Raw genomic sequence first — 20,829 nt, 5'->3', positions numbered from 1 at the left:
CTAATGGTCTTTGCAGATTGGCAGAAGGCCTCAAACAAATCCAGACTGGAGGGACCTGGGACATTAGCTCAAATGGAGATACGTTGTGGTCTGTAGGAGCCATTTCATTTTGAAGTTTTGGCTGGTGCACATTGAACACAACACACTCTTTGTAGAGTTAAAGAGGCTCTAGAAGACAGCCTCCTTTCGAATCAACTAACGTTTTTCGGTTGCTTTGACCTCATGAGTAGGCTCTCCAATAGCAGCCTTTGAATAGGTAGTTATATCTAGAAGCCTGATGAGAGCCAAGGAAACTGCATAGCTTATAGTTCATAGGTGTGAAGGGAACCTGAGGGACAGCATCATAAGAAGATAGCAATCCCCAAATCTGGCAAATAACTGTAAGAATTATCATTCTTATGTGTTTATACTCAGAGAATCCAGGTACAAAACTAATGTTAAGGATATGATCTATGGCTTAGTGAGCTTCGTATGCTGTCAAGGGGAGTAGTCTAGGTCCATCTGGTTTTTAGCATGCTTGTTCCTTCTATTTGAGAGGGATGTGTTCTAACATTTCCAGTGATTATCTAGAACTGGGCCTTGTACTAAACACACACACACACACACACACACACACACACACACACACACACACACACACACGTTTACACATCATAGTCCATTTATTTTTAGTAATTTGAAGGTTTTGTTTGAGCTAACTGCACTGATATTTCAAAACTTAAATAGGTGAACAAGTGCTATGTGTGCTATGACCTAATTAATTTTTCTCACCTTTGCTTTATCCACCTTTTCAGCATTTCCTACATTGCGGGCCCCAGAGGAACTGAGTCCTGTTCTGAAGCTTTTTGAGAGCTCAAAGTTCAGCATCATTAGTGAATTTTAGTGGCTGGCTGTCTACACAGCAAAGGCTTTAGAGAAATTTTTCAGTTCAAACAGTAATGATTTTCATGGACTACAATTTCAGTAGAACATGTTTTCTCTGTAATGTGAAAGAATATCGAGCACTTGTCAGCAAATCTGTAGAGACCTTGAAAGAAAACCCTTTAAATTGAATAGCTTGAACACTAGGCTGACCAGGGGAATCTTAACAACAGTAAATATCCATTCGCCTTCTGGAAGATTCCACCACTGCTATACAGAGCTGCTGCTGAAATACCATGTCGAAGAACTCAGAGTTCATCAATCTGTCATTTTTATTGGATCATGAGAAGGAAATGATCCTCGGAGTCCTAAAGAGAGATGAATATTTGAAAAAGGTGGAAGACAAGAGGATAAGGTGATATGTATTTCTTGTTTTGACTTTATTTGGTTGTTTTCTAATGTTTTTTTTTTTGCAGTGATTTTGATGGGGAATTTGACAGTCACACTCATGACTTTCCAGAAGTAGCCCAAATACTTGAAAATATCTTTGACTCTGTACCATTTAGCTAAAGAGGATGGAAGTCAGCTAATAATAGGATGCTGGTATGATGAAGGCACTCATTTGCCAACATCAAACCTAGCAGCTAAGAAGGAAGGCTCCCCACTTTTGAGTGCCAACTCTGGAATGGCTTGTGTGATATTTAAGTAACTTGCTATGGTGTTAGTTATATTTATATCACTGTAACTATACATGCTTTTAAAAGGGGGCTTTAACTTGATTTATAGTTCAGAGAATATCATTCATCAGGGTGAGGAAAGGATTATGGGCTGGAACCTTTTTTTTCCATGGTGGTAGGAACATAGCTGATATGGTATCTCAGTAATCCAGAAATCAGAAAAGCAGACTAGAAGCAGAGCTGGCCTATCATTCTCAACTCCCGCCTGTGCAAGCCTACATTCACCTGTTAAACCTTATGCCTAAAAGGCTTCTAAAAACTCTTACACCAAATGCCCGCCATCTGGGGACCAAGTTTTCAAACATACAAGCCCATAGACTGACAATATATATTCAAACCTGACAGATCTATAGTGTCCCCCAAGAGCTCATGTGTGAAAGACATTGTCTCAAGCTGGTACCACGATTGAGGGGGAGTTGAATTTTTAAGAGGCTGAATCTAGTTAGTGGTTTTAAGTCACTGCAAGCACCGCCCTCAAAGACATTATTGGAGAGTGGTTTCTTGTTCTCTGACTACCATGAGATACAGGCATTCTTTACTACATGCTCCTGTTGGCATGTGTAATGTCGCTATATTCTCCAAAAGCAGGGCCAAGCAGGCATCGAATGAAATCCCTTTGAGTTCAAACACATTTTTCTTCTTTTCTTTTCTTTCCTTCCTTCCTTTCCTTTCTTTCTTTTCTTTCCTCTCTTTCCTCTCCCTACCCCCTCCCTCTCTCTCCTTTATTTTGTTCGTTTTTCGTTGTTTCTTTGTGTTTCCTTGTTTGTTTATTGTTTGGTTTTTTGAGAAAGGGTTACTCTGTGTATTCTTGGCTATCCTAGAACTCACTTTGTGGACCAGGCTGGTCTCAAACTCAGAGATCCACCTGCCTTTGCCTCCCAATTAATCTTCCGGGGATTATAAGCACGTACCAACACTGCCTGGCTAAAATCTTCTTGATTTTATCATCTCTGGTAATTTTGTTCCACTTATAGAAGAATTGGATACCACTGTGCCCAATTTTTCTGATTTAGATTTGTCCTGAATAAAACAATAAATGATAACATTGCTCCCCATAGCACTGCTGAAAAGATCAAGGAAGCTTATAAATATGCTTGTGAATTCAGCTCCTCCCACAGCAACCTTCAATTCTAGAACATGGGGTGGTCTCATGAGCTCTCTCCTCCAGAAAATGTTAGCTGTTTATAAATTCTCAGGGATGAGCAGGGCTTGGTGAACCCCTCCCCACCTTCATGCAGAAAATGAATGGTTTCAATCTAGTGCAGGTCTCCTATTGATAATCAAAGTTATCTATAGTTTGTGAATGAATCAGTGGCAACGCAATGCCTGGAAACATTCTACAACAGGTGCTTTTTAAAACATACAGCTGTTTGGGTGACCCTGTTGAGAACACACCCATGGCCTTACCATTCCCATCAGCAAAATGGAACAGAACAGAGCACATTTCTTTAGTCTGGTATTTAAGGACAGTTCTGACCTGTTAGCCATATGTCATTATCCAAAGTTACTATGGCTTTTATCAAACATTTAAAGACGGACAGAAAGTTCTTCAAGCTGATCTCTGCATGATGACTGAAACTCTAAAGCACAAATTTATTGTTTTGTTCTGCATGCCTAGTTCCACTGGAATGGGCCACTAAGTAAGCCCTGACCTTAGTGCATTAATAACTCATACACCGCAGCCAAGAAACTGCCTTCCGTTTTTTAGTTTACCTTTAAGCAATTTATTCTTTCATTTCAGTCCTGCAGGCAGAGAAGGATTAGATAAAAGCAAATAAGGCACATATTTGGTTCAAATGAATTAAATGTGAATTCAGGGATAATACATTCCTGAGGCCAATAAGTGCAAAGAATAACATTCTTTTAATACTCTATAAATTTTTAATCTACAAAGCTATTTTTTTCACTCTACCACTAAGAATGAAATACGTTTGACCTTCTCAAAAACCTGTAGACTTACTGCCTCTGTAGAAATTCCAGAGAAGTATTCAACTAGACTTGTAGTTTGGGAAACATTTAATTCTGATCCTAATAGAATTGCCATAAAGCTTCTTAATATATTAACAGAAATCCCAATATGAGAAACTCTGAGATGGCTCAGGAGTTCAGAATGTGGTCCTTGAGCAGAGTACCTGAATTCCAGTCCCTGCACCCATGCTGGGGGTGGGGCAGAGGAGGGAGAGAGGGGGAGGGGCTCAATTCCCAGTAACTGTAGCATTAGGTAGATTAGGTAGATCTGACCTCTGACCTCCTTGGTCACCAACACACACATGCGCGCACGTACACACACACACACAAACACACATACAACACACACACACACACAGATATAAACATAATTAAAGAAATCCCAGTGTGAATATACTAGTTTAATGGAACTTAAACTCTTAATGAGTCCCACAGGAAAAGCAAAATTCACCCAGAACTTACTAATTTTAGTCTGTATTATATATAATTATTGTATTATGAGTAAATTATTAAACATATATTAAATTATATACATATAACTTAGTATATATATGTATTTATATATATTGTGTCTAATTTCAGTTCGACTTCATCTTGCATTCCATATAGAAAAACATATTTACATATAAAATTTGATTTTACAGAATCTTTAAGAAATGTTTTACTGTCAAGGTATATCTGGACATATGTCAAGCATTGGGCTGCAAAATGTACTCAGAAATGCTTGAACTATTCTTTGTGTGAAATAATGTCACTATAGTCATAAGTAATGTACAAGTACATCTCTCTATAGTATTTTACTCACAATTTATATTACTATTTTAAAGTTATTCAATAGTAATAGACAGGAAAATCATGTCTTCCTTATACATGTATATATATCAAAGTGCATTTATTTGTCTCTTCCATGTATGACAAATTTATTCTTTTCTCTTTTAAATGTATTGTCTTTAAGGAGAATTGATGTTGAGAACAAACCTCTAGGTAGCAGAAAATAATCTGTACCAATAGTCAGGACAATGCTGTTCTCTTTTTACTATAAATTGTTCAGACAGTACGCTGTAGTGCATGTAATCTAGAACATGAATACTGAGTATTGGAGCTAATGGTGGGAACTGCAAAATATTTGCTCCCTCTCATGTCCAATGGTGGTCAGTTCATAAGAAAATATATAATACCATTTGTATTCTTGGGAAGGTAGACTTTTTTCTAAGAAGTAATATAAGTAAATGTTTATTATTAAGTGTCACATTTCTGAGTTTTAAATTATAGGTATAATGATTCCTTTTGATATCAATAGGAATATACATCTCATGTATTGCTTTCATTTATGATTCAAGACGAACTTCTCATCTTCCTAATCTATGTAAATTATCAATAATCGTTTTTCAGAAGCATGCTTTCAAAATCTTGTATGCACATTTAAGTCACTTATTCTTAATCCTCAGTGAGTTTTAATTAAATGGCAGCTTGACTTTTCCTATACCATATACTTTTACTAACAACCAGGAAAAGGTTCTTTGTAATGTCTCATCTATGACACGAATTCACAGAATTATCTTCTTTAAGATTAAAATGTGGAAATTAAGTATTGAAAATTTTTGCTGTGCATATTCTCCTTGTTATAGCCTACATTTGCATAAGTTCAGTTTAGAGAGACCTCAGAAATGTCCTTGCATTATATACCTGCAAAAACTAAAACTGTCACTCTTTAGTTTGTACCTGTACCAGCAGCAGAAGGTATTTGAAAGCTCTTTTCAAGGGCAATGTGTTCTCTTTAAAGCATCTCTATTTTTTTTGCATAAATGCCCAATTTATTTCCATCAAGTCAGCCCTATTCTTTTCTTTGTCATAGCAACCATCTTTTAAGGCCCGGGATTTTATCCTTTGTTGTTTCTGAAAGAAATGGTGTTTTCGTACTTTTTGCTGTACTGATTCTTTCCCTGTCTCTGTGTTTTCTAAGTAATTTACCTTATTAGCAAGATGATGTTTTGCTGCTGTAATGTTCAGGAAAAGATGCCTTTCAGAAAAAAAGCATCCCTTTTCTCTGATGGTCAGGATAAAAGACAATAGTTGTTTTCTAGTCTTTTGAAGTGAAAGTCTCAGTTTGGTAATTACATATGAAATCAATTCCCTGTGTGATATTAGACAAGAATTAATAAATGGCAAACTGCCAAATAGTGCTGATTGATTCTCACTTCTTTAGAATTGTAATGGGTTATCCTGTCATATTATTTAGTGAAAGACTTGTCTTAAGTTGGGTTTACCAAAAGGAGAATTTGAGCCTAAGGTTTGAGTCTAAGTGATGGTTTTTAAACCATTAAACCTTCAAGTCCTAGGGAAAGCATGACAGGGAAGGAGGAGTAATTTAACAGAAGTGGCATGTTAAGCAGCATCATACATACATACATACATACATACATACATACATACATACACACATACATACATACATAATACATATGCACATTTTAAGTACTTTGAATGTCCATAATGATTCTCTGGGTTCTTTTTATAGTAGCAGGACATTATTTACACTCTCCCTTGTATTCCCATGGTTTTATTTCCCTTAATTCTGTTGTTTTTTTCCTCAGTATTACTGCTTTTACTTATTTGTGTGTGGGGTGTGGTGGAGTACCAGCTATTTCAGTTAGAGTTTGTATTGGTTTAAACGCCATGATCAAAGCCACCTTGGAGGTTGGGGGTATTTATTTTATCTTAAAATTCTCAGGTCACTCCATCAGTTTTTCAGGGCAGGAAACGAGAGGCAAGAAGCCTATAGCAGAGACCATGGAGGAATTCTGCTTACTGGATTATTTCTCGTGGTTCGTTCAGTTCAGTTTCTCATAGAACCCAGGGTTAACACCATCCACAATGGGCTGAGCTCTCCCATATGAATCACTAAGAAAATTCACCACAAACTTGCCTACAGGTGACTCTTAATGGAGGCCTTTTCTCAATTGAGACACTTTCCAAATAATTTCAGCTTGTGTTTTGTTGATATAAAACTGGCAAAATGCCAGTTGGCTAGCTTTACACATGGTTTGGTGGGAGCTCCTCATATATTACTGGAAGCCTCAGGTTTACCGTGCTAGCAATTGCTTTATGACACATGTATAGATTGTAATTTCAGATTGTCCCATTTTCTCAAGGCAATCTCCAGACACAAGGTTGGCAGAATTTACAGAGACTTCTTCATTTGAATAGGAACATTTCTTATAAGAGTCTTTTCTTTGGGTTCAAATCCAGGTTTCCCCTTTCCTCCGATTCTCACATGTTGGTTTTTTCATGGTCTTTGATCTGAAAACAAATCACAATCTCTATGAAAGTTCTTAGAATGACAGTGGTGTAAATGCAGCCCCATAGGGGATATTTGTCATGAGACACTTTGTGACAAGAGTCAACCTAGACAGATGCTGTATAATAGAACTAGGGCAGCAAAAGAAAGTTCTTTTGATTATTGCAGCTTACTTTGCAGTGTGCTCAGATTAGCTTTCCACCACTAGGAAAGACACAGCATTCACAAGTCAGTATTCGTTCTGAGAAGAACCCAGTTGGTATCACAGAGCCTGGAAGAGGAGACTAGTGTGTAAGAGTGTAGTTTGCTTATTTGTTTTAAATACCAAATCTTGGTTCTGAATCCTGACCAACAGCAAGCTACCTTTCTGTTTTATTGCATATATATATATATATATATATATATATATATATATAGAGAGAGAGAGAGAGAGAGAGAGAGAGAGAGAGAGAGAGAGAGGCTGGATGAGGCAATTCATTAGGAGGAAGAGGGTACCCAATGGCAGGCAAACATGTCAGAAACAGCCTCCACTCCCTCTGTTCAGTGTCCCACAAAACACCAAGCTGCACAACTGTATCATATATGCAGAGTGTCTGAATTAGACCCATGCAGGCTCTCTGGTTTTGGTTCAGTCTCAGTGAGCCCCTATGAGTCCAGATTTGTTGATTCTGTGGGGTTTCTTGTGGTGTCCTTTTGCTTTCTTAATGGAGTTTGAAACTTTAGCTGTAGACTGGATGTAGTTTGCTTAAGTTTGAAGGCACTGTAGCAGGCTGAAGCAAATCTCAAGAGCACTTCTTTTGCTCTTTTGCAAGTGGACAGTGCAAGAGCTAATATTTACTGAGTCCTTATTGGATTTGCTGGAAAGAGATTTGGCTACAAATGACAGATATTATGATAATTACTTAAACTGTGGAAATTTTCCATATATCTTCACTAATGTAAATTTTTGTGTTGAGTGGCAGCTCTATTTCATTGTTTATTGGGGAAGGTATAATCTGGAGTCCTTGACTTTTATTGTTCTATCATCTTTAAACTTTGTCTCTTGACTCAAGATAAGCTCTAAGGTCTCACACCACTCTCTAGGAAATAAGAAATTAGGGGTTATTACTTGTTCTTACCTGGTTATTGTTAAACTGTGGTTCCCTTTCACAGATGACCCTGTCTTGAGTCATGTTGACAAAACACTAATGAGTCTTGAGACAGAGTGGGCAGATGACATGGCAGGATCATTTTATCTCATAAGGATGTGGTAGCAATTAAATGAATGGGCCAAAGTCACACAGGAGCCTTCTTTTCACCATTACTGATGCTTAAACCTAAGTTTCAAGAAACAGGAAAGCAGAAAACCTAGATCTATGTGTTTGTGTGATCCAGAGCCAGACTCTTGTCTTTCATTTTTCTTTCCTGTCAAGTGAGAAACAGGGCCATTGTGAAATGAGACCTAAACTGTGCTGTAGTTACTGCTGCCTCCAGAAAAGAGTCGTTTCTGACTCGTGGAGAATTCACAATATAACAGAACATGACCCCTCAGGGAAGGGGAATTATTCCTCATCCAATATTCTTTACCCGCATCCACAAAGCTGGGTGAAGTGTCAATTCCATAGCCTCCCCTGCAACTCCTTGGTAGTTGTGTGACATTGGTTAAATCCAAGAAGTCTTTTAGGGGGTTTCTGAACTAGATTTTGTTTTATCTGTGAAGACCCAGGTACAGAAGCCGCTATGCACCACTTCCTTGTTCTACCCTAACAAGGCTACAGTGTTGGAGCCACCTGGCCATTTTGCCTAAGAATAAGCCATATTTTGTCAATAGAAAAGCAACAAGATGAAAGGATACTGTGTCCTTAACAATGGTAATTTGTATCTAAACTAATTCATGCAGCTGCCTAACTTGTGTCTTGTTATTTGGAAGAAGAGAAAACAAACACATTTGTTAAGCCTGTTTCTTGGATCCAGAAGCATTTCTACCTTCTGATGGTGGCTTTTCTGTTTGTGAGTGAGATGAGGAGGTGCAGACCAGAAGCTCACTTTCATCAGATGCTACTACAGTCATACACGTATAAATGAACTGGATCCACCTTGGTTTCTAAGGCTACCTGGAAAAATATATATATATATATACACACATATACACATACACACACACACACACACACACACACACACACACACACACCTCAACTTATCTCTTCTAGCTTCCTGCACTCCCTTTCCCCTTAGGGCCACTTTTCCAATTGTACATTTTCTTCATTTACTCTAATTACTGGCTGCCATTATTTGATTATATCCTCCAGAACTCTTGTACTGCAGGCACTAGAGATGTGGCTTAGAGATTTATAGCACTTGTTGCCCTTGCAGAACACACACCTTGGATTTGTAGCACCAACAAACATCTCTAACTCCAGTTCTAGAGGATTCGATCCTTTATTCTGACCTCTTCATGCACCAGACACACAGGCAGTAGTACATTCATACATAAAATAAAAATACAAATATTGATGTTTTGGAAACTTAATGTCCAATACATCATATTTCGAAATGGAAGTCTAATGGAAAGTGCTTCTTCTGTCCTCAGGGCTTCTCCTGTCCTCCATATTTAAAATATATATATATATAATATCTTCATTATTATTCATACAGTGGGTTTGTTTCAGAGCAATTTAGAGACTCTCTTGTCTTCTCTTGACCCCTCATGCCCTTCCACCTCTTGCCATGAGTGGCACAGCAAAAAGGCCATGGCTAGATATCAGCACACTTTGCTGTGTTCCCTTTTGCATATTGAGATAGTGGATACTGAGCCTAGGGTTGAACATGCCAGGCAAGTACTCTGCCAGTAAGGTATAACCTCACTTGTCCGTTTTCCTCTTTACTTTTGAGACAGAGCCTCTAAAATATACGCTGACCTTGAGTTCATTTAAGTTAGGCTTTGAAACTGTGATCAACTCTGCCCAATTAGCTGGGATCACAGACTTGCACCTCCAAGGGGCTGATAGCCCCTTGATGTTGGAGTTACTTCGCCTCCCAGATGATAAGAAATTAACATCTGTTCTTTATGAATTACTTTGTGTCTATTTTTCATAGTAACAGAGAACAGTGTGAAAGATCTTTTCGGTGTCACCCTTGCCTCATGAATGTCTGAAATGTGACTGTGTATTTAACATGCATTAGTATAGAAGAGATTGGATTCAATGTCTAAGAGAGGTTTGAAAAGTCAGCAAGCTCTGTATTAGCCTGTGGAATCCTTTCCAGATTTTGTAACAAGTCTCAGAGGCAATAAATGTCAATTGTCTTAGGGATTGGCCAGCTAAGATGTTTAGACCCTTACCTAATTTCTTTCCTCTAGTCTACTATTCTAAATCCCAAGTCTTTTCAGGCTAAATAACGATATTCTGGGTTAAGGTAGATTGTTAAATAAATAAGTGTAAAATAAACCATAAAAAATGGAAAGCAAATGTTTGACTTGTATATGACCCTAACTTCCTCACATGGACCTGGCTATTGTAATAAAAGGAGCTGATAAGAGGTTAAACTTTAAGTACCAAATGACAGACTCTTTTCTAGGAGAGAATTTGCATCCCAACCTCCTTGCTTCTGTGCTTATCACACTGAGCAATCAACCTCTTCAGATAAGGTTGCTCTCAAGGGGTTTTGTTTCTTGTGGTTATTTCAATTACTTTGCTTCTATCAGTTCTCCTTGTGAAGTTTTTTCTGAGAAGGTAAACAAACTCTATTCATCACATTAACTGCTTTATAACCTAGCATGGAGTTAGACCGTGAACAGCATGGTCAAGAAAATATAGTCTTTCTGTACTTGGGAAGATGCTAGTCTAGTTGAGTCTGATGAAACCTAATGTCACAAATGTGAAAAGGAAATGGTATGAAAGATGTAGAATGTTTCCAGATTTTCTTTCTGTGCATTGAAAATAAGATAAGAGATTGGTAACCTATAGGAATGGCATATCTATCAAATATTAAAATAGGAATGAGCTAACATTCTTGGGTAGTGCTTGCTGACAGTATACTAGAACAGAGAGACACTTTAGACATAGCAGTTCCCGGGGTATTTCTAAAACTAGTTGTATTCAAATATGTGGGCATGAGACTTGAACACCAGTATTTCTAAGCTATATCTATCTGTCCAAAGCTGCACTTCTCATACTACCATCAATGACATATTTTGATAAAATACAAATTCAGAATTTTAAAAGGAAGATTTGATCCAGTAAGCCAGATCCTGATATTCAGTGTCCCTAACAATTACCTACGTGCTGCTTCTGAAGAGCAGGAGTGTGCTTACAATTTCAAGTTTCGAAAGGGCAGATAAATATATTTCTTGTCAAATAGTTTTTAAGTGCAATGTGTTTAATACCTATGTGACAGGAGTCATGCTAGGAAATTGACTTTTATTATCTCATAAAACAACCATTGGAGAATATAATTTTTTCTATTTTACAAAAAAAAAAAAGGAGATATCAAAAGTGAGTAAATCATTGCCTGTAGTTAGACAGGTAATTTATGTTACATCCTGGACTCAGGAATAGATGTGCCTGACAGAAAGGTTAATGGGAATTGTTGAAAACTCTTAAACGCTCAGTAGAAGTATGTAGAACTGAAAAAGAAGATGTTTGTAGTGACAGTTACACTTTCCATTGGTTTACTTAAGGAAAGAACCAATTTGGCTTAATGTCTTTCTTCATGTAAGCACATAGAGAGCATGTCCAGGATTCTAAGAGCAAAGGTATCCTAAACAAGAGAATCCACACTGATGAAAAACAGTGCTGGTGGAGAATGACAAAAGTAAAGCGCAAATACGCACTCAACCACCCATTTCCAAAGGTCGTTGATACTGGAGTGAGAAGTTGTATTCACTGAAAGTATTTGGTTCTGATTCCTTTGTTCAACAATGAAAAGAAGTTTGAATAAAGAAGGATGTGCTCCTGTACAGAGGTTTTAGTTTTATTTATATATTTATTTGTGTGTTGAATCTTCTCTCTCTTTCTTCCTCTCTCTCTGTCTTGCTCTGTCTCTTTCTCTGTCTGTCTGTCTCTGTCTCTGTCTCTCTCATACACACACATTCATGCATGCACGCACACATGTACGCATGCACATATATGTTCACGCTCACGGGAATCTCTCATGTGATATGGAGATCAAAGGGCAAATTGAGGGAGTTGGTTCTCTTCTTCCATCACGTGGGACCCAGGCATTGAAGTCAGATTGTCAGACTTTGCAGTAGCCCACTAAAGCTTATCAGTCCTCTCCTGTGTTTTCATTGTGCCTTTTCTTTCCTTACCAGGAAGCTGAAAAATGAGCTTTTAGAAGCCAAGCGTAGGAGTGGGAAGACTCACCAAGAGGCGAATAGAGTCTGTGTTCACTGTCAGAAAAGCCTGGGCCTCATCTTTGACCGGGGAGATCCATGCCAAGCCTGTTCACTCAGAGTGTGCAGTGAGTGTCGAGTCACGGGACTTGATGGCAGCTGGAAGTGCACTGTCTGTGCTAAAGTCGCGTGAGTTTCCTGCCTTTCTGTGCAAAATCCATATTTGACGATTGATAAGATTCAAATAGGAAAATTAAGAAATAAAATTTAAATTGAGAAGGGAGTAGACTGAAAATCACAGCTTAGTTACAGGCTGACAGGAGGGGGTGGGGAGTGAGAACTGTATATGTGGCATTAAGTATGTGTGTGGTATGTATGTTTGTGTATGTGTGTGGTTTATCTGTGTTTGGAGTGACTGTGGTCTGGTTTGGTGAGAGTGTATGTGGTGTGAGTGTATTTGATATGAGTACATCTGTGTGGTGTGAGTGTGTAGGGTATGAATGTGGGGGTATGTATGAGTTTGTGTGCAAGCATGTATATGGTGTGTGTGTGTGTGTGTGTGTGTGTTGTGAATGTGTGATGGGAGTATGTGGTGTGAGTGTAGTGTGCTTGTGTTTTTGTGTGTATGTGTTTATATGGTATGACTGTGTATAGTATGTGTGTGTGAGAGAGACAAAGATAGACAGACACAGTGATAGAGAGAGAGAGGAGTGGTTAATAGGAGCGGGACAGGTACAGAAGATGGAATGAGTATTAAAAATAAGTCTGGGGGTTGGGGATTTAGCTCAGTGGTAGAGCACTTGCCTAGCAAGCACAAGGCCCTGGTTCGGTCCCCAGCTCCAAAAAAAAAAAAAAAAAAAAAAGTCTGAAGCTTAATAAAGTTGGAGGCCTAATAGAATAAGTGTCTCCCTATTTTTAAAAAAGCAGTAATGTGTTTCTCCTCTTTAAGCCCCTCTAGACACCACACGGCTTCTACAAAGGCATAGACAGAATTCTTTTGACATTCTTAAGCATCTGAGGTAACTGGCAAGATGGGCATCAAACGTCCTGCATGCTCTCCACATCAGCTGAGGGATACCACTGGAAGTGTTACTTAATATTCTCCAGGCCTAGCTGTTTATCAAAACAGACAAAGGGAAGAAGCCTTCTCATTGTGTTTTGCTTTAGATCAGTGGTTCTCAACCTTCCTAATGTAATATCTATGCAAATATCTGCTTTTTCCAAAGGTTTGCAACTTGTATTTTGAGAACCACTACACTAGAACGTAGGGGTAAAGGCTCTATGTAGGTGTTAGCTTGACCTTTCAATGTGTAGACTTGTGTCTGTATGTATGTGGGGTGTGTGTGTGTGTGTGTGTGTGTGTGTGTGTGTGTGTGTGTGTATGTATGTATGTGTGTGTGTGTGTGTGTGTGTGTGTGTGTCCATCAGCAATTGGACCTTGCTATCAGTTTTCAGAGAGCAACCTATTGTCTTGGCAATAGCCTAGGTTGTTTGGGGATTTCCACAAGATGCCCTGATAGCTAGTGGTTCTGAACTTGTGGTTGGGTCATGACTCCTTTAGGGGTCACATATCCGATATTTGTATTATGATTCATAACAATAGAAAAATTACAGTTGCAAAGTATCAACAAAATAATTTTATGGTTGGGGGTCACTGCAACATGAGGAATGCTATTAAAGGGTCCTAATATTAGGAAGGTTGAGAACCATTGCCTTTGACCAACAATTCAATTTGATGTAATCCAGTCCCAGTTGTGTAAATGTACCACACTTTCTTTATCCATTCTGTCAAGGGACATCTAGACATTTTTTCCAATTTTTGATGTTATGAATAAAGTAGCAATTAACATGGTTGCTCAAGTATCCTTGAGGTAGGAGAAAATATCCTTTGAGTATATGCCCAAGGGTAATATAGCTGGATCCTGAGGTAGATTGAGATCTGTCTTCCTGAGGAACCACTATAGTGATTTCCATAGTGACTGTATATGTTTTCATTCCCATTAGCAATGTATGAGTGTTTCCCTTACTCCACATCCTCTGTATAAGGAGTTGTCACTTGTATAGTTGATCTTAGTCATTCTGACAGGATAAGATGGAATGTCAAAATAGTTTTGATTTGTATTTACATAATGACTAAGGATGTTGAATATTTAAGTGTTTCTTAGCCACTTGAGTTTCCTCTATTGAGAATTCTGTTTAAATCTGGTCCCCATTTTTAATTGGATTATTAGTGGGGGTTTTTTGGTATCTAGATTCCCGAGTTCTTTATATATGTTGGATATTAGTCCTCTATCAGATAAAGAGTTGGTAAAAAAAATCTTTTCCCATTTTGTAGGCTGCTGCTTTATCTGAATGACATTGTCCTTTGCCTTACCACAAAGCTTTTCAGTTTCATGCGGTCCAATTTATTATTTACCTTATTGCCTACCCAAAATGAAAGAATCTTTTTCTGTAATTCTCATTTAGATCATTTGCTACCTATTTCACATATCTTATCCCTTATCTGTCTTCCCTATTATAAGCTTCAAACCAGCATTGTCCAACGATGATGTTTTCATGCTTAAAGGAATGCCTAAAGTAGGTCCTCTATGTGTGATTGTTAAATGAGCAGATCCATGGATGAGCAAGATAATGAAATGAGAAAAGGATGAACGGATGTTTCCTGCTAAGGCACATCAAGCTGGAGTGAGAGGAAGAAAAAATGAATGAATATAATTTTATTCTATTGGGAACATAAAGTTGGGGGAAAAATAAGAGCCATGACAAGTATGTCTGCCCTTTAAACAAAGTAAACATCTACTTATCACAGAAAAATAAAAGTGGTTGTTAGAATATGTACACATAAATATTAAGATATTGAACAGGATGGTTTTCTTAGGAAGCATTAATATATTAAATTTCACGATCAATTGATTCCTCTTTATTGGTGAAACAATAAACCCAACCACCCATCTGTCTGTCTAATTGATCTATTCATCCACACACCTGTCCTTCCCTCTTACATATTTATTATTAGCCTATTGGTATAAAGTAAGCAATATCCATAGGTAAATGGGCATGGAATGCCTTCAATGGTTTCATAATTCAATGTAAAAATAAGATTATTAGGTTATTTTGAACCCATCAAAGAAGTTCTGTCATTCTAGACATTTTAAAGGTGAAATGGCTGTCAATGTACGACTCATATAATTCTCCAGCAACAACTTGTCTATAGTTATATTTTTCTGCAATATTGGGAATTTATGAGTTAAAATATGAAAGTTCAAGCTTACTTTTCTAGCTGAAAAAATCAATTAATAATGCTTTTCTAATATTTAAGCTAGTAGTTTGTGTGCTCTCTGAGACTAAAGCTTTCTGTATTAGAGATATCCTGTTTGCTATTCATGGAGTGGTTTTCAATAAGGAAGCATAAATGATATTTTATTGGCAGTAAATGTCCTTTGTTTGTGATAAGAAAATGTTACAGCCCTTCTGGGCTGTCTCCATGTTTAATAGACCATTAAATTGAAATTTCCACCCCAGCCTGTAAGAGATGAGATGAGTCATAACGTGAGTCATACTTTAATCAGTTGGAAGAACAACCCTTATTGTCATTTACCTTGGACAGGCTTTGATTTCTGAAGCACTGAAATGTTTATATCAAGACTTGGTCGGAGGGAGGCTACTCCCTTTGAAGCTAATTCATTTTTGTTTTTGTCTCCCCTAACTCTAAGCTTTTGGTGTTTTCACCTGTAAGTGGTTGGCAGTTTCAGTATCATATGCACATGGGTTTCTTGGCATTATTTTTTGATTGGAAAAGGAGGAACCTAGACTCACCACCCTCTCTATATAGACAGAGTGTTTGTGTTTCTTTCCTCTGTTTATTCAGACCCACAATAGGTCTGACACATAGTAGGAAATCAGTAAATAAGTGCTATGTAGTAAATGAATTTATAAATAATAATCTTAACTAGCTCCCTTGTAATAAACAGATGGAAACTAATATCTTAGTGTATCTTATAAAGCATATCTTATTGCAGATGTCTCTAGTACAGATTAGTAAGCAAAAATGATTTGGCTACTATGTCTTTTTCAACAAGACCACCTATTATTTGTCCTATTCCAAAGAGATTAGAACTTCACATTTATGTAAGTTTCCAAGTGAAGGAACCTTATATAAGCCCCAGGAGTTTAATGTTAAATAAAACCAGACCTCTCATAGTCAGCAATCAGTGTTCACAGATAAGTGTGGCACACTGTAATTTCAGTCACATCTATCCTTCAGAGTTCAACTTAGAAGAATCAGAGTCTATTTCAAGCCTTGAATTGTTTGAATACTGCAGTGACATACCAGACAGACTGAGCTCTTATAGCAAGTGTCACAATTATTTCCTGTCCTCTCTCACCACTTACTCTTGTTATTCAGCCTCCAGTGCACACGCATGTGGAAATATACACACATTCATTTGAAATGCTAAGCAGTTGCTGATTATTTATTTTTAGCTTCCATACATATTCACCCCTCATAAAAGCCTTGTTGAGGAACACAAATTCTCTTCTGATGATATTGCCAAATGGAAAAAGTATGAGACTTGGGTGTATCAGTGCTTTATCAGCCATCACACCTTTATAACTTTGAGGAAATTGTTTAACTCACGTGAGTTTCCTAGTCTGTAAAGTGAGTACTGTTACTGCTACCTTGCTTCTCATAGGGAAGACTAGAGAAAACACCTATGAAGTGCCTAGCACATTACTTGGTACCTGATAGGTACTTGGCATTAGTTTCATGTTCTTCTGTTAAGCGTTCTGTCTCCATCTGGAACTTGTTCATGGAAAAAACCATTATCTCTGATATTTCAGAGTTCTACAAATGATAAATTACTCAAATTCATACCTGAGATGAGTAAATGTTATAGCTGTCGTTTTCACACAAATGGTGGGAGGTAGTGACTAACAACTATGGAGAAATAGGATTTGTGTTTCTGTTGACTGCCATGGATAATATGGATATCCCTTTCTCATAGGATGTAGACTGTCACACATGAAAATGTCACCATACTGCGCACACACACACACACACACACACACACACACACACACACACACACACACACACACTTGTATAAAAGCTAAAACTTTAGTATACCCCATAAGGATTTTCAAGCACTCAGCTATGTTACTTTCCTTGTTATCATTTGATTCTGTGACTGCCCACTCTACCCTCTCTCTTTCGACTTCTATTTGTTTTCCTTGCTTTCAATAGCTCATGTGATTACTTTGAATCCACATGAATGACCCAGGACAGTCTTAGTATTTTAAAATCACTTGATTAGTAACTCCATTCTATCTGCAAAATCTGTTTACATTAGTATGTGTTTCTGCTTGACAGTAATCTTGAAAGAACTCCTTTAGAAATTAACATTCCCCAAATACCTTTATTTCTAGCTTAAGTAGTAATATCTAAATCTTTACATCCCTGGAGATGTATCCAGGAATATTTTATTCAAATGTATTCTTTTGATGGATTCTATCTTCCTGAGATTTGATGCATTCTGTAGTCTCTACAGTTATGTAACCACTCAGTCTTCTGCTACTCAGTAGATTGTCTGCCTTCTAGGATGTGGGTATGGGATGTATGTGCTGAGGTCATATTTTCACTGTATATTTTCTCTAAGATTAACAGTTTGACATTTTAGCCAGTAGTAGAACTGTGGTGTACTTATTATATCCTGCCTTGGTCTCCTATAGTAAGAAGCGGGATTTCAATTGTTGTAAGGGATAAAAGCTGACATTGTTCCAGGATACATTTTCTATTTGCTGCCCAATTGCTGATTTTAAAGTATGATTGTTCAATAAATCTATATATGAGACTCTGGGGTTAGAGTGCTCTATTTGGTTCTCAGTTGCTTTGCTTCAACCACTGTATCAGACTCACAGGTTTTGGCACAGTCTCATCCTCAAGATACCTTGATTTATATTGTATCATTTCTTACCTTATCAACTGATTTCTTAATTGGTTTGCTAGTCTCCCATTTCTCTATGCATTTCCCCAAAGATTGTATCATCAAGTGGGAACTTTCGAGTAAGTTCCCCATTGCCTCCAGCATCACAACTCCTTAGCATGGCATTCAGAGGCTGCCATTCCATAGTGTGGGCTTATCTCTTTCCTCATTTTCTACTATAATCCTCTAGAATTCAGTTACCAATTAGTACCCATAATACATTACCCTGTATTAAGGACTATTTTCAATACTCAGCTTATGTCCTTATAAGCTATTTCTTCATGTTTAGTTTGAAATAATTTTAGAATACCTAATGACTCTTATGGCTGGAATAAGTCTTTATTGTAAACCTCAACATGAACTTTACAGCAGCACAGCTGCTCTGGGTTGCATTCCAAGGATCTTGATTCATTTCACAAATATTTATAAACTATAATGCCAAATATTACTGCTAGACAAAGTATCCTAACAAGCCAAGGCTTTTGCCTTCATGTTACTGGCAATTTGGTTTGTGGTGAAGATATGAAAAGAAGCTAAAGTCTTAAAATAGTGAAGGAAGTCAACCGTTTCAAGTAAAAATTATAACTTAAAGAAGTACAGATCAGTACCACTTATATGCAATACAAGAGCAGTGAAAATAATGCAATGAATTCCATCATGTGTTACAAATGTTTGTTAGTATAGATAATAAAAAAGAAAATATTACTTGAAACCACAGTCTACTGAAAGTCTATTATTATAATATTGCTGTGCGTGGTGGGTGAGTTACCATAAAGATTGTCTCTCAGTGAGTTAACACCAATAGATATGACTTACAATCCTAGGATAAAATTTAAAGCTCTGTATGTTGTAAGAAAAGGAAAAGTAAAGAAGATTACAGACATTTCTAGAGGGAACATAGGAGGTGATTTCAGATAGCTGTTATAGATACGGCTCAAAAATGGATAGGGCAAGCCCTAGTTTTTGTTGTTGTGATAAAACATTGACCATTAGCAAGTTGAAGAGAAAAGGGTTTATTTGGTTTATACAGCCCAAACAGATCCATCATTGAGGGAGGTCAGGGCTTTACTCAAGTAGGATCAGAAGCAGGAACCATGGACGACAGTTCCTTACTGACTTTCTTTCCATGCCTTTCCCAGCTTTCATTTTTATATAACCCAGGTCCTAGTCCCCAAGGGTAACATTGCCCACAGTGGACTGAACCCTGCCATATCAATCATCTGTCAAGAAAATGCTTGAGGCCAATCTGACAGAGGCAGTTCCTCAGTTGTAGTTCCCCTCTCCAGGTGACACAGTGTGGGTTGAGGTGACAAAACACAACCAGCGCAAGGTTATTCAAGGATCCTTTCCCATCGTTTATGTCCAATTGTTTATGAAATCCAGGAAGACATCCCTAACATGGGTATTTTGATTTTGTTTCTTCCTCTCTGTTAGTTTCCCCCTTGTTCTGGAATGCATCTAATCACCATTTTCCTGGAGTATTGTAATAACCTTTATCCTGTTCTCTACTCTACTCCGTGGTTATATTCCATGAAGGGAATCTTCCCCATATGGAGCTTTTGGTTGTCCACCATGTTGAAGATCTTTTACCCACAGTCACCATTTTTACCTAGCTGGATTTTGAAAGTTGTCTCTGTGGCTGAATAATTTCATTTGGGAACCTTCCTTTTGCTTCACGAGCAGGCAGCTAAGGATCATAAGTGGAGAATGGTTCTTGGAAGAAAAGGCAAAGCGTTTCAAACAAGTCAATGTTCTGGGCACTGATGTTGTTCGACAGTCCATCTTAAGAAGAAGTCCAGGTAACTAATGGAGGCACTTGTCTCCAAGACTGTAAGTGGATATTTGGTTTGGATAAATATCTTCCCTGTGAAAATGAAGCAGGTAAACACAGTTGGATTCTTTTCCCCTCAATTCCTCAGGTCACTTCGCAACTTGATAGCTTGAAATCTAAATCTGAATATCATACAAATGAAGTCAGGAGAAAATGAACTTTGTACTGATTTCCACATGTCTGACATGCTGGAATTTTCAAAGAAGCCATTCATTCTCATCGTAACAAACTATTTTTTCCAAGTGTGTTTCTTAGGTTTTACTAAATGGTAAGAAAGCAACCTAAAACAGATGGAATAAATGCTTCCCATTTTGAAAGAAATTCCTGATTTTTCACAAGGTTTAGTTTCATATTTTTAAAATGGCATTTTTTTAAAATTTAATTCTTGGTTCCTAACCAATCACTAGCATTGTACTCTAAAGTCCCAGTCTCACAAATGGGAGCACTAGGAAATGCCAAGGAACATTTTTGTTGTCATAATTAGATTGAGTCCATGGCATTTATTAGACAGTAATCAAGTGTGATAAGCTAATGGTCTTAAAATATGCAAGAAAGTTTCAGTCAATGAGGAATTATACTGACCCCAAATACCAAGAACAACCAGATTGAGACTGCTTTTCAGCGTACTCAAACTACAAATCTAATTGGTTCATTATTGAATTAAGCTTTTGTTATTGCTGATTTCCCATGCATGGTTTATGTAATAGAGGTAGAATGGGTATCTTGTGGTGTGGGAAGCTTTCAACTGATCCCTGTGTCACTTTTGGGTGTGGTAGCCACAAAGAAAGGCTCCTAAAGTTGAGTAACATCAGGTCTGATGTTAGAAGAGTCAGGTTGAA

The 20,829-nt window shown here is 37.6% G+C and overlaps 1 protein-coding gene across 27 annotated transcripts in view; it reads left to right on the top strand.

Annotated features, from left to right (window-relative positions):
- Positions 1 to 20,829, top strand: part of Sytl5 (synaptotagmin-like 5) — a 243,631-nt gene that overhangs the window by 151,563 nt on the left and 71,239 nt on the right. For 25 of the 27 annotated variants that reach the window (XM_087599515.1, XM_087599511.1, XM_087599501.1 and 22 more), the window contains 3 exon segments: positions 795 to 1,276; positions 12,158 to 12,367; positions 19,843 to 19,958. In XM_087599515.1, coding sequence (XP_087455641.1) covers positions 1,158 to 1,276; positions 12,158 to 12,367; positions 19,843 to 19,958 — 445 coding nt within the window. In that variant the 5' untranslated portion in view covers positions 795 to 1,157. 27 annotated transcript variants of the gene reach the window in all.

The sequence above is a fragment of the Rattus norvegicus genome, chromosome X, assembly GCF_021556685.1.
Source record: "Rattus norvegicus strain SHRSP/BbbUtx chromosome X, alternate assembly SHRSP_T2T, whole genome shotgun sequence".
NCBI classification, from domain to species: Eukaryota; Metazoa; Chordata; class Mammalia; order Rodentia; family Muridae; genus Rattus; species Rattus norvegicus.
This window is presented reverse-complemented; position numbering and strand designations above follow the sequence as displayed.